General features: G+C 43.7%; 2 protein-coding genes and 1 long non-coding RNA gene across 3 annotated transcripts; all 3 read right to left on the bottom strand.

Moving 5' to 3' along the window:
• Positions 1-57: 57 nt before the first annotated feature.
• LOC310768464 lies at positions 58-3,943 on the bottom strand. The gene is made up of 3 exons (XR_014551336.1): positions 2,089-3,943; positions 396-442; positions 58-144 (listed from the first exon to the last, which is right to left on the bottom strand). It is a non-coding gene; the product is annotated as an uncharacterized lncRNA (long non-coding RNA).
• Positions 3,944-6,376: 2,433 nt separating this feature from the next.
• On the bottom strand, positions 6,377-9,091 carry LOC310768436 (leukotriene B4 receptor 1-like). Its single transcript, XM_083626541.1, has one exon. The coding sequence runs from the start codon at positions 9,074-9,076 to the stop codon at positions 8,102-8,104; it is 975 nt and encodes a 324-aa protein (XP_083482667.1). The 5' UTR covers positions 9,077-9,091; the 3' UTR covers positions 6,377-8,101.
• A 548-nt stretch (positions 9,092-9,639) lies between these two features.
• LOC310768435 (leukotriene B4 receptor 1-like) lies at positions 9,640-12,473 on the bottom strand. The gene has a single exon (XM_083626540.1). The coding sequence runs from the start codon at positions 10,653-10,655 to the stop codon at positions 9,657-9,659; it is 999 nt and encodes a 332-aa protein (XP_083482666.1). The 5' UTR covers positions 10,656-12,473; the 3' UTR covers positions 9,640-9,656.
• Between the last annotated feature and the right edge of the window lie 437 nt (positions 12,474-12,910).

The following is a 12,910-nucleotide window of genomic DNA, read 5'->3' as shown; positions in this document are numbered from 1 at the left end:
GCCTCTGAACATGCACAGAGTATACTTCATATAATACCAAGCAACCACAAGCACTAGTTATTCCCACCTTGATTTTATATGCCATATGCAAATGATGAGAGTTCATGCACAAGGCAATGCTGTTTCATGTTTCATCTTGGGTGACTTCATGCCTATAAGAGAAGAGTTTGGATTTGATATCCCGCTTTATCACTACCCGAAGGAGTCTCAAAGTGGCTAACATTCTCCTTTCCCTTCCTCCCCCACAACAAACACTCTGTGAGGTGAGTGGGGCTGAGAGACTTCAAAGAAGTGTGACTGGCCCAAGGTCACCCAGCAGCTGCATGTGGAGGAGTGGGGACGCGAACCCGGTTCCCCAGATTACAAGACTACCACTCTTAACCACTACACCACACTGGCTCTCCTACAATCAACAGGAGTTTCCCCAGCTGGGATGTTCCACCTGCAAACATAATACCACACAACAGATACTGGGTCCATTTATTTTATTTCACAATATTTTAAAGGCACTTTTCTGGAGAAGCCTATTGAAAGCGGTTTATAACATTTAAAAGCCTCACAATGAGTGAACAATAAATAGACTATTTATAAGCAAGCCTGCAAGAAGCCACCCAGAGTGACTGGGGCAACCCACGCTGAGGGGCGGGGTATTACAACAACAACATCTTAGACCAGTGCTATCTCAAAGTGGTGGTCCACAGACTGGTGCCATCCATAAGCCATTGCTAGTCCATGCTGAACTCCACCACAGCCCAGGTTGGGTGGGACACTTCAGAGATCAAATGTACTGATGCCTGGCACATTGGGTGGGCAGGAATTGCTGGATAACTACATCAGATAGTTTAATAAGTCCTACTCTCAACAAGAATACATCAAACCAACGTCATACCTATAAGGCTAATATCAAAACAAGGGCTTTTAATATCTTATATTCATATTATCTTACATATCTTATAAAATACAGTATTATATTATACCAGGTTCCATCCCCCACCCACCTGCTCTTTTAGTAGTAGTAATAATAATAATCAGTGCTTTTATTAAAAAAAAATGTTTAGGGGTACTCTCATTTTCCTACTCATATTGAAATACTGCCCTTCGATGAGGCCAAACTTAGATTCACAAAATGTTTAGGGGTATGCGTACCCCTGCGTGTGTCTCCCCTGAAAAAAGCACTGGTAATAATAATAATAATAATAATAATAATAATAATAATAATTTATTTATACCCCACCCATCTGGCTGGGTTTCCCCAGACACTCTGGGCGGCTCCCAACAGAATAATAAAAATACAATAAAACATCAAACATTAAAAACTTCCCTAAACAGGGCTGCCTTCAGATGTCTTCTAAAAGTCAGATAGTTGTTTGTTTCCTTAACATCTGATGGGAGGGCGTTTCACAGGGCAGGTGCCACTAGCGAGAAGGCCCTCTGCCTGGTACTCTGTAACTTCACTTCTTGCAGGGAGGGAATCGCCAGAAGGCCCTCGGCGCTGGACCTCAGTGTCCAGGCTGAATGATGGGAGTGGAGACGCTCCTTCAAGTATATTGGGCCAAGGCAGTTTAGCTTCAGATATACCGTTGTCACTGGAAATGAATATCAGAACCATTGGAAACTAGAGGCTTCCATTTTTCTGTTTAGCATTGACAAAAGGGCTGCTGCATTCACCTTCTGCCCTTGGTACCCAAGTGCCAAGCAGGATGGAGTAAAGGAAAGACACCTCAGGCCTGCTAAGGCACATTGCTCTTTACAGATGCATGTTCTGAGGAGGGCTGGAAGGGACTGGGACAAAATGAATATTTTACAGACTTTAATAAGAAGCAGGTAACAGACTGGGGGCAGGCAGGAGAGTTTATGGGCTGCAGTAGACAGGCGGAGTTTTCCACATGGGATAGTTGTGAGCAAACCAGAAATGTGGTTGCTATGGACATAGAAACTTGACAGGTCCAAGACAAGACCCCGAGGGAATCTTTCCCTGCTGCTGCTACTACTCCTATTACCCCCAGAGCTGTTGAAATCCATGATCATGTGCTTACATGGATGAAACTCAGTTCAAACCAAGAAGTTTTTGTTATGAATCTGCCCTACCTCTTGGTGGTTGTAGTGTTAGCAGATGTTTCATCAGTGTCTTCATGCAGCTTGAAAAATAACTTGGCAAAACTGGTCCCCTGTAGCTCCCCACGGAAACTCTGTGCAGCAAAGGCATACAGGATGGGGCTGACAGTGCTGCTTAAAAAGGCTACAGCCCAGTGAATGTTTGAGACAACCTTGTCGGCATGATCCAGAGTTTTTGCCACACCTGGGAAGGTGCTTTGCAGCAACAGTGCACAGACTGTGAGGAGGCTGAAGATGTGGTAAGGGAGCCAGCACACAAAGAAGCCCCCAACCACAGCAATAATCAGCTTCTTGGTCTTCATCTTCTGATGGAATTTCAGAGTCCCAACCTTCCTTGCCACGCAGGAATAGCAGATGGCAATCACAGCAAAGGGGATCACAAAGCCCCCTTTGAACAAAGTCTCCACCACGTTATCCACAATCTACTGCCATTGGGCCCCATACACGTCATCTGAGCAATCTCCTTCCGCATTCTGGCTCGATGTGAATATCAGAGTTGGAGATGCAAAGGCAACTACTAACAACCAAACTGCCACTAATGTTATGTATACCACATGCGGTCTCTGCCACCTTTTGGAAGCAACTGGAAGAACCACCACAGCAAAGCGATGCAGGCTCATCAGGGTGATTAAAAAGATACTGGCGTACATAGTTAAATAGTTAAAGTACACAGGGAGCTTGCAAGAAGCCTCTCCCAAGTTCCAGCTGGTTGCAAAGTCATAAATCCAAAATGGCACTGTGAGCAATGCCATTAAGTCAGCCATGGCTAAGTTCAGGATGAGTGCAATGGTGAATGATCTCCGGGGAAACTTGGTTAGGATGATCCAGAGCACAAAGCTATTCCCAGGTATGCCAGTCAGGAAGCAAGCACTAAGAACCAGGTTTGGAAGCAAAGTGTGCTGCACCCACAAAGTGTCCATCCCTGTGTTGTTCAATCCAGTCTCTGTAGAACTACTGAGAGCCATTGTGGATCTCATTCGGGGATTAGCAGTTGCAAAGAGTGAGTGAGCACCATCTTATATAGAGGTTCATGGTAAATGCAGAGGAAATGGCCGTGGGTGATGCAGTAACACAGCTTCTCAAGAAATTCATGCAATCCATCATATCCTTCAGCTTTCACCTTCTGGCTCTATGTGAATATCAGAGTTGGAATGCAAAGACAATCACCAAAAATCCTGAATTCTTATGATGTCGAACTTCACTTTCATACACAAATTCCCATGCCTATTAACCTAGTTATTTAAATAATGATTAGTTACGGCCTTTGATAGCTTTATCCTCTGCAAATTTATCTAATCTCCTTTTAAAGCCTTCCAAGCTAATGGCCATCACCACATTCAGTGGTAGTGAAGTCAGACAAAAGGAAGTACTTCTTTCACACATCACATAATTAAACTCTTCCTACACAAATCCAGAGTGGAGTTTCTAAGGCGGTTGGATAGCATCTTGTATGCCTCCTTCCGGCAACTCCTGCTGCCAAGCTGATGCCAAATGTCTTGTCTTGCTTTCCTTTCCTCTAGACTACATCAGTGGGGCCAAGAGCAGGGTGGTTCTTGTTGTCTGGGCAGCCCAGGACCTCCATACACACTGCCCAGGCTTGCACCCCATAGACTCCACTCCCAAAGGTGCACTCCTCCATCTCTTGACGACAAACTGGTCCTGGAAGGGATGAGTAAATATCCTGACTTCCTATTACTTCATGCAAAGATCAGCATACTAATCATGTGTTACCAGCAAAGTTCAGTTATCAATTCCTGTAAGAAAGCTTCAGACTCTGTACAATAAAATCTTATTCTAGGAGTAAACTCATGATTCAGAAACATACAGAAAGCCATTTCTAACTAGGGCTATGTCTAACTAGGGCATTTCTAACTAGGGCTATGTCCCTTCAACTTCAAACTCGTCAGAGTAAACGAAATGATAAATAGGCAGGAACTTGTATGTAACGAACAATGGTTCGAAGTCATAATGGTGTTACAACATTCACTTACCCATAGTTAACACTGACCAGTTTGTCATGTTCAGATGGCATGACAAGTCAAGAGCAGAAGCAATGGAGGAGAGAAGGGGGGAAAGAAACCACATAACCTCACTACTTTGTTCCTATAACTGTGGTTTAATGTTCCTAGAACATTAAACCACAGTTGAAGGTTCTGTTTGGCTGAGGCCACTCTCTTCTTACCTAACACAGATGAAGTGAGAGGGCCCTATTTAAGCAAACATGTGCTCAGGAACCAAAGCAACCTAATTTTACCCAGGTAGAGCTTAGAGTCATGCTCTCCTCATTGTCGGAAGGCTGTACCAGCCAGTCACATGAAGTTTGTTTCCAGTCTCTGAACTTGAGGCTATTTGCTTCATTTCCAGATATGTCTATAATGTTTTTAAAAAGCAAGTCGGCAGGAAATTTATTAGGCATTTTTATGTGCATTTCTCCCAATAAACAAACTTATATACTGTTGTGCCAAGTACTGGTATTTGCATTTTTGCAAGTTATTTTGTCCTAATAGAACACATTTTTGCATCTTGTTTTGACCAATATACACATTTTTGTATGCATTCTGGAGTTGCAAAATTGCATTGCAAAATATGGAGAAGTGTGACATCTGAAAGAGATCTGCTTTAGTTTGTATAGGTTTTAGAAGTGCAAATTTTGTAGGTTTGAATTATGAATTGAACTAATTTCTTCCCTGGGCTGACCCTGAGGTGAGGAAATGTCAAAAGTGTAAACACTTTGGTGACACTGGAAATTCCTTAACTCCTTGGTTCAGGATTTGCTGTGCAAATCCGAAACCTAGTTTTGTTTTATTTTCAGAAGGAGGGATAGGAAACAAAGCAACTCATTCCAAATTGTTAACTACAAATATCATACACAACTGGAAGTCTTCCCTCATTCATTCACACACACAAACACACACACACAAGGCAACCACCCTGATTCCATGTCTGAAAATGTAAGAGGAAATTATGCTCTTTCGCCAGCTTCAACAAAAACAGGAACTTGCATTTCCAAAAATTGTCACACAAACCACACTTCCTCACAGTGCCTTTTTCGGCCAAAGTGTTCCCTTAATTATCTCCATGTGGTCCCTTCTCTTCATGGATTTAGCACTACCAGCCTCATGAAAAATGATAAGGAAAAGTGCCCCCAAGTGCAGCATGCACAGATAACAGCTTCCTTGAATAGGAGTTGTGGGGGTTTCAGGGATGGGGAAACAAAGCAGGTAAAGCACATTGGGTGAAGACATCCCATTTACTTTCTGGTGGGTACAGAAAGTACAAATGCAACTTGAAACACAGCGGAGGGGGGGGGAGGAAATGCCCTCGCTGCACTTTAAGGCACTAATGTGTACATAGCCCTAATCTGGGGTAGCAAAGAAATGTCAGATCTTCAAGTATTTTAAGACAGCTAGTATGTCTCTGGTAGGTAGTGCTTTTCTTCTAAAAAAAAAAGTGCCAGTGCTGTGTACCTGTCAGGGAACTGACATCGGAGCCAGAGGCGGAGGCAAGGCTCCCAAGCGATGCTGGAGAAGGGCCCAGCAGGGAGAGAGGCAGCTCATCAGCTGGGGAAGGAAATCAGCGTAACACCAGGGATAAAGGGGGGCAGATGGGGGAATCGGCGAGGGGGCTCCAGGACTCCTCGCCGGAGACCAGCGGGGAGAGCACGGGTCCTCCGCTACCCACACCCACCCTGCGCAGAAGACTTCCGCGCAGGGAAAGTAGGCGTAGACTTGGCGTCAAAGAACTTCTTTGCTGGAAGAAGTTCAAGAAACGCCCACTGACGGATTCTGCTAGCGACTGAACAGCCACGAAGTGAATGGCTGTCCAGACAGAAAAGGTTTAACCAGGCAACCTAGCCTAGAGTGGCGGTAACTTATGCACGAGCAACCCCTAAAACCATTACAGTACCCTTGAGAACCTTCAGGGGGGAAAGCACTGCTGGTAGGTCTTTTCCATGCTAAATATACCAAGTTCCTTCAACTTTTACTCAAACAACCTGTTTCCCGTCTCATAGATAATCTGCACTGCCCTCCTCTAAACCTATTCTGTTTTTTAAATAAATACTTCTTAAAGCATCCAAAACTAGACATAGTATTCCAGGTAGGGCCCAGCTAGTGCAAAATAAAGTGGAATTTACCTGAACATGGCATCATATCATCTCAGCTGCTATCATCATCATCATTATAATTTATATACCACCCTATATCCAGAGGTCTACCCAAGATGAGAAAATAAGTTGCCAGCCATTCCCATGTGTCATCATTGTTTATTTGTATGCTGTTTTTTCATCATAGATCATGCTCAAAGCAGCTTACAACTTCAAAAAGTTTACATAATTCACGAGCATTTACAAGACAGAACAACATGTAAATAGTTATATAGGCTAATGAAAACATCTCTTATTAATAAATATACAATAAGATGAAACAATCCACTGATAATTTTTAATGAGGACTAATAACACCCAAAATAATACATCTTCAAAATTAAATCTTGACCCTAGCAACAATCACCAAGCAATAATACCACATCTGGAGGACTTTCGGCAGCAGCAGAAGCCTTTGATGCTCAGGGGTCACATAATTAGTTAGTTATAAACTAGGTGTCTCATGCTGCCCTCCCTGTACCATGTATTTGTGTATCTATGTGACATATGGATAGATAGACACAAACTGCAAACATTTTAACACCAACCATTTAACTTCTGAATGATAACTTTATCATGCATTAGTTCCCATTCCATCCCCACCCCCTGCTGGGGCATTCAAATTCTTGTTGCAATCAACAATGATAAATTAGCACGATAACCAGAAAGTTGGTGTTTGTCTTTTCAGTTTGAAAATAAATTTTAAAAAATAAAAAAATGATGAATTAACTCAACATAAGTATTGTAAGAGTATTGCTGCTAGCTGTGCCCTTATTCAAAATACTTTAAAAGTTTGGGCTTTAGCAAAGGAATGCTGGGATAGCAGGATAGCCAAAACAGATTCCCACCAGACACAATAATATTTCAAGGTGATATCTCTGGTCAGCAATTTCAGTTCTGCAGCAATTTCTGCAGGTAAAAGGTTGACTTGATTATTGTAAGCACTGGAAAACTTCGGGAAAGAACCTGCCATGAGCATCTTCTATCTTGGGTACCCAAGTAAGCCAGCAGAACTAGGGATGGGGGGTAAATTCAATTCATTCATATTTAAAGATGAACCTACCTAATTTGTATTTTTCTTAAAAAATACATGAAGTGAAACACAGCCATTTAAATCTGCACTTCTTCCAGTTTTGCAATGCAGTTCTTCAGCCATGTAATAGGTACAAAAATGCAAGTGCTAGATGAAAATGTGCATAACATGGCTTATATTTGTGAAAATAAAACACCAGTCTGCATTTTATTGGTGAAAATAGCTTTGCAAAAATGTGTATATCAGGTTAAAATGCATACAAAAATGTAGTTACTAAAAGAAATCCACGCTAAAATGCTGATGAATATTCCTGAGGACTTAAAAAAAAAAACTGATGTGGAAATGTGAAGAACTGAACTTAAGATTGAAAAAATGGGAAACTGGGAGAAACTGAAATTGATAGATTTGTCCATCCCTAAGAAGGACTGAGTAGAGGTAGCACATCTTAATGCAGCCAGGGCTCACGGTTCTTTCATGGAGATATTGTGAGGTGTCCTGCGCAGAGCAAAAATGTAAGCAGGTAATAGCCTGGATACAGGTAGGAAAGTTTTTTGGATAGAATAGACGTCAAGAGTTCTCCACATTCCAAAGTTGCTAATGAACCACAGATAAGGTTGTTGCTGCACACAAAAACTCTCTGGGTCTCCCTCAGATTGCCAGGTGCCACAACAGCATTGTGTTGGTCTCACATCCATTATTTTACCCCAGCAACCTCTGAGGTTCTTTCTTTGTTTATTAATATATACAGAAAATGCTCGTATCAGAGGAGGAATATTTTAGTCTAAAGTTACCCCCTTACTCCCCTGGAGTTACAGAGCCTGCACTGAAGCAGTACCTTCTCTAGTAAGTTTCTGCTCTGTGTCTTCCTGCATTTTGGCAAATAACTTGGCAAAATTGGTCTCTCGTAGTCCCCCACGGAAGCTCCGGGCAGCAAAAGCATAGAGGATAGGGTTCAGGCAGCTGCTTAAAAAGCATATGGAACCATGAAGGTTGTTTAGCGCTTCAGTTGTCTCTAGCAAGGCCTTTGCCTTCTCCGGTTGAGCATATTTCAGCAACAATGCAGAGATTATGACGAGATTTAAGATGTGGTAAGGCAGCCAGCACACAAAGAAGGCACCCACCACAGCTGCAACCAGCTTCCCAGTTTTCATTTCCTTGCAGCGTCTCAGTGTCCGAATCCTTCTCATCATGCAGGAGTAGCAGATGGAGAGAATAGACAACGGGATCACGAAGGCAAACAAGATCTCCAGAACATTGACTGCAAGGCGGTGCTCATCCGAGAAATACATGTCATCTGTACACTCTCCAACCTTGTTCTTGGTCGATGCAGATATCAAAGTTGGGCATGCAAAGACACCTGCCAGCAACCAAACTGCCAGCAAAATCCTGCACACCACATGTGGCCTCCGCCACATTTGGGAGGCGAACGGAAAGACCACAACAGCAAAGCGGTGCAGGCTCATCAGGGTGATGAAGAAGATGCTGGCATACACAGTTAAGTAGACGAGGTAGATGAGAAGTCTGCACATGACATTTCCAAAGACCCAGCTGTTGAGAAAATAGTAGATCCAGAATGGTGCTGTCAACATGACCATTAAGTCAGCCAAGGCCAAGTTCAAGATGACATTAATGGTGAAGGAGCGCTGGGGGAACTTGGTAAGAACCGTCCAGACCACAAGACCATTCCCAGGCATGCCAACCAGGAAGCAAGCCCCAAGGAAGAGGCTTGGAAGCAAGCTGGCCTTCACCCATGACACCTCTGTCACCGTGTTGTTCCCATACATTATTGTAATATTGGGGGGAGCCAATGCAGAGCTCAGCCTTTGCAAATAGGTGTCAGAAAATGAGTGAAACTACAACACCAGTGCAGAAAGGAAATGACTGGGGCTGATGCACATGATGTAGGTACATTACCACATTTTCTCAAAATGTTGGTAAAAGCCAAACATTGCTTTTGAAGGGGGGCTTCCCCTTTCTGTTCTTGTACTCAAACTAGGACTACTCAACTGGTTTGCAACATATGTTTATGCTAAGTACGGAAGCTCTGTCATTGCAACCTACATTCTCCCGGAATATGTTTATCTGGGTACAAGGAGGAAAGTTGCTTGGCTAGGATAGACATAAAGAGTTCTCCACATTGGAAAGTAGCTAATGAATCACAGATAAGGTTGTTGCTGCACACAAAAACTCTCTGGGTCTCCCTCAGATTGCCAGGTGCCACAACAGCATTGTGTTGGTCTTACATCCATTTATTTTACCCCAGCAACCTCTGAGGTTCTTCCTTTGTTTATTAATATATACAGAAAATGCTCATATCAGAGGAGGAATATTTTATTCTAAAGTTACTCCCTTACTCCCCTGGAGTTACAGAGCCTGCATTGAAGCAGTAATGTCCTTAGTAGATTTCTCCTCTGTGTCTTCATGCATTTTGCCAAATAACTTGGCAAAATTGGTCTCTCGTAGTCCCCCACGGAAGCTCCGGGCAGCAAAAGCATAGAGGATGGGGTTCAGGCAGCTGCTTAAAAAAGCTACAGACCCATGAAGGTTTGTTAGAGCTTCAGCTGTCTCTAGCAAGGCCTTTGCCTTCTCCGGTTGAGAATATTTCAGCAACAATGCAGAGATTATGATGAGATTTAAGATGTGGTAAGGAAGACAGCACACAAAGAAGGCACCCACCACAGCTGCAACCAGCTTCCCAGTTTTCATTTCCTTGCAGCGTCTCAGTGTCCGAATTCTTCTCATCATGCAGGAGTAGCAGATGGAGAGAATAGAAAACGGGATCACGAAGGCAAATAAGGTCTCCAGAATGTTGACTGCAAGGCGATGCTCATCTGAGAAATATATTTCATCCGTACACTCTCCAACCTTGTTCAGGCTTGATGCAGATATCAATGTTGGGCATGCAAAGACACCTGCCAGCAACCAAACTGCCAGCAAAATCCTGCACACCACATGTGGCCTCCGCCACATTTGGGAGGTGAACGGAAAGACCACAACAGCAAAGCGGTGCAGGCTCATCAGGGTGATGAAGAAGATGCTGGCATACACAGTTAAGTAGACGAGGTAGAGGAGAAGTCTGCACATGACATCTCCAAAGACCCAGCTGTTGAGAAAATAGTAGATCCAGAATGGTGCTGTCAACATGACCATTAAGTCAGCCAAGGCCAAGTTCAAGATGAGCATAATGGTGAAGGAGCGCTGGGGGAACTTGGTAAGAACTGTCCAGACTACAAGACAATTCCCAGGCATGCCAACCAGGAAGCAAGCCCCGAGGAAGAGGCTTGGAAGCAAGCTGGCCTTTACCCATGACACCTCTGCCACTGCGTTGTTCAAGTGTGTGTCTGTGATGTTGAGAAGAGCCATCCTGTGCCTCCTGCAGAGCTCAGCCTTTGCAAATAGGTGTCAGAGAACGAGTGTAAGTAGAGCTCTAGTGCAAAAGGGAAATGACTGAAACTGATGCAGTTTGTACATAAATTACCACATTTTCAAAAATGGTAAGAACCCAACATTTCTTTTGAGGTGGCTTCCTCTTTTCTCTCTCTTTTGCTTAAACTAGGACTTCCCAACTGTTTTGCAATAGACAAATATGGAAAAACTCTGTTATTCCAAGTCACACGCCAACAGAGAATGCATGCCTATTACACTCAATTGCTAAAGTGTTGAGAAGGAACTACAGTATGCTTTGATGTCCTGGTCGTGGTCACACTGCACTATTACATGCAATGGCTTTTTAGGGTGAAAAGAGCTGCTTTGGAGTGACACCTTTGGCTACACCTTCACCTTACATTTAAAGCAAGTGATATATCAACAGCCATGGCTCTCAGCAAAAACTCCTGGGAACTGTCATTTGTTAAGGGTACTGACTTGTTAGAAGAACCCCTTTTTTCCACTTAACTGCAGTCTTAAAAGTGTTTTAATAATCAATCTCTCTTCCCAGTGCTTGCAAACTCTCACCACTTGGACACGTGTGGAGCACAGAACACCATGTTTCTTCAGATAGTTCTACAGCTGAGCCATTAAGCACGGGAATTAAAAACCACACACCTAATTCTGAATGTTGTGTTTCCCATTCATAAAGAGACAGTTATGAGGAATAGATACTGTTGGAGGCTTTGTGGGTCCTGGTGAGGAAGCGTTTTGGTCCAGCACCTGCACCTAACACAAGGCTAAATTGTGCCTTTTGCTATTATCAGCTCAAGGACACACAGAGAAGTGCAGCTGCCAATAAGCTGCTTACTGCAGATGAGGAGCCCATATAGAATGAGGGGTACCAGGAGATCTGATGTTCCCTTGGGGCACTAACTGAAATGGCTTTCCTGTGGACAGCTGCTGCCTACCTAGACCTGCTTGGCACTATCTGTGGTGAGTAATGCCAGTGTACCTATCACCAAATCAGGTCTGTGCCACCTGTGTTTTTTGCTTCCTTCCTCTCCTTGGGTAGTGACTGATGGAGAGACAAGATAAGAAGCTGCAGTCAGGTCACAGTTGCAAGAGAAAGGTGCCTGAGGGAGCTTGTTTTGGAGCAGAGCCAGTGGAATGGCCCTGCTTCCAGGGGTGCCAACATGAATAAAATGGGGGGGTGAGCCCCGCCCTACATAAGAGTGGATGGCACTCTTTGTATTGTTCTTGTAGAATTCAGCAGGCAGGAGAATATGGACAAAGCCAGTGAGTTGTCTCTGCTTGCCATTAGCTCTGGCTCCACCTACGGTTGAGTCTTCCTGCTCTCCACCCTATCAGTCTGAATAGGCACCAGTCACCACTTTGCCTAACCTTTCCCTACCTGAGGTTGACTTGTTTCAGTAGCAAGTGGCTCAGCTGCCAATCTACAGCAGGTGGATCTACCCCTGGTGATAGTAAGCTAGTGCCAGCAATACTGGGGCAACCGTATCGCCACATCTATGATCTATATTCTGCAGGGACTGGCGCTTCCTCCTGCCAGGTAAGAGTGCTAACTCAAAGAGAGTCAGAGATACTAAGGAAGCACTATGCTGAAAGTGTCTTTCTCCAAAAGCATGTGTTAAGCATTTTTTTTCAGATGAAGCACCCATCCATGTAGCTTAGCTTCTCACGCTACACAGCACCTACAAAGATCCTAATTGCCTCCATGTGCAGATACGGAATACAACAGTCTGAACTCTGGTGGCATAGATTCACATGAAAATGTGATGAGGACACAAGAAATCTTGGATTACAACATCTATTTTCTCAGGCATAACTTCTCACACTTTCAGTTTGTGGCTATGTATTGGAACTCTACTGGGGAGTGGTAAGCTCATGTGATTTCTGCTGGATTGAACCAAGGTTCCATTTTCAACAATGAGTTAGGTAGATGCTGCTGGGAAGCAGACCAATTTAATAAATAATAACAGTAATAATAACTCTCCAGTCTTTCATTGTCATTAAAAATACCTCTGAAATACACATCATACAAACCACTTTGCTCCAGTCTCCATCCAGGGGGGGGGGGCGGGCGGGCGGGCATATACAGTGCTCCATCCTGTGCTCAGCAAGTAATTGATATCCCAAGAGAAATATCAGACAGATGCAGGTGGAAGAAAAGCAGAGGAAAGATTAGGAACGTTTGCTATCCTGAGAGGGCTCCCTTCATAAAGCATGCC

This window comes from Podarcis filfolensis, assembly GCF_964270895.1.
Source record: "Podarcis filfolensis genome assembly, chromosome: 8".
In the NCBI taxonomy this organism is placed as follows: Eukaryota; Metazoa; Chordata; class Lepidosauria; order Squamata; family Lacertidae; genus Podarcis; species Podarcis filfolensis.
The sequence above is the reverse complement of the archived record's forward strand: the minus strand, read 5'-3'. Positions and strand labels throughout refer to the sequence as shown.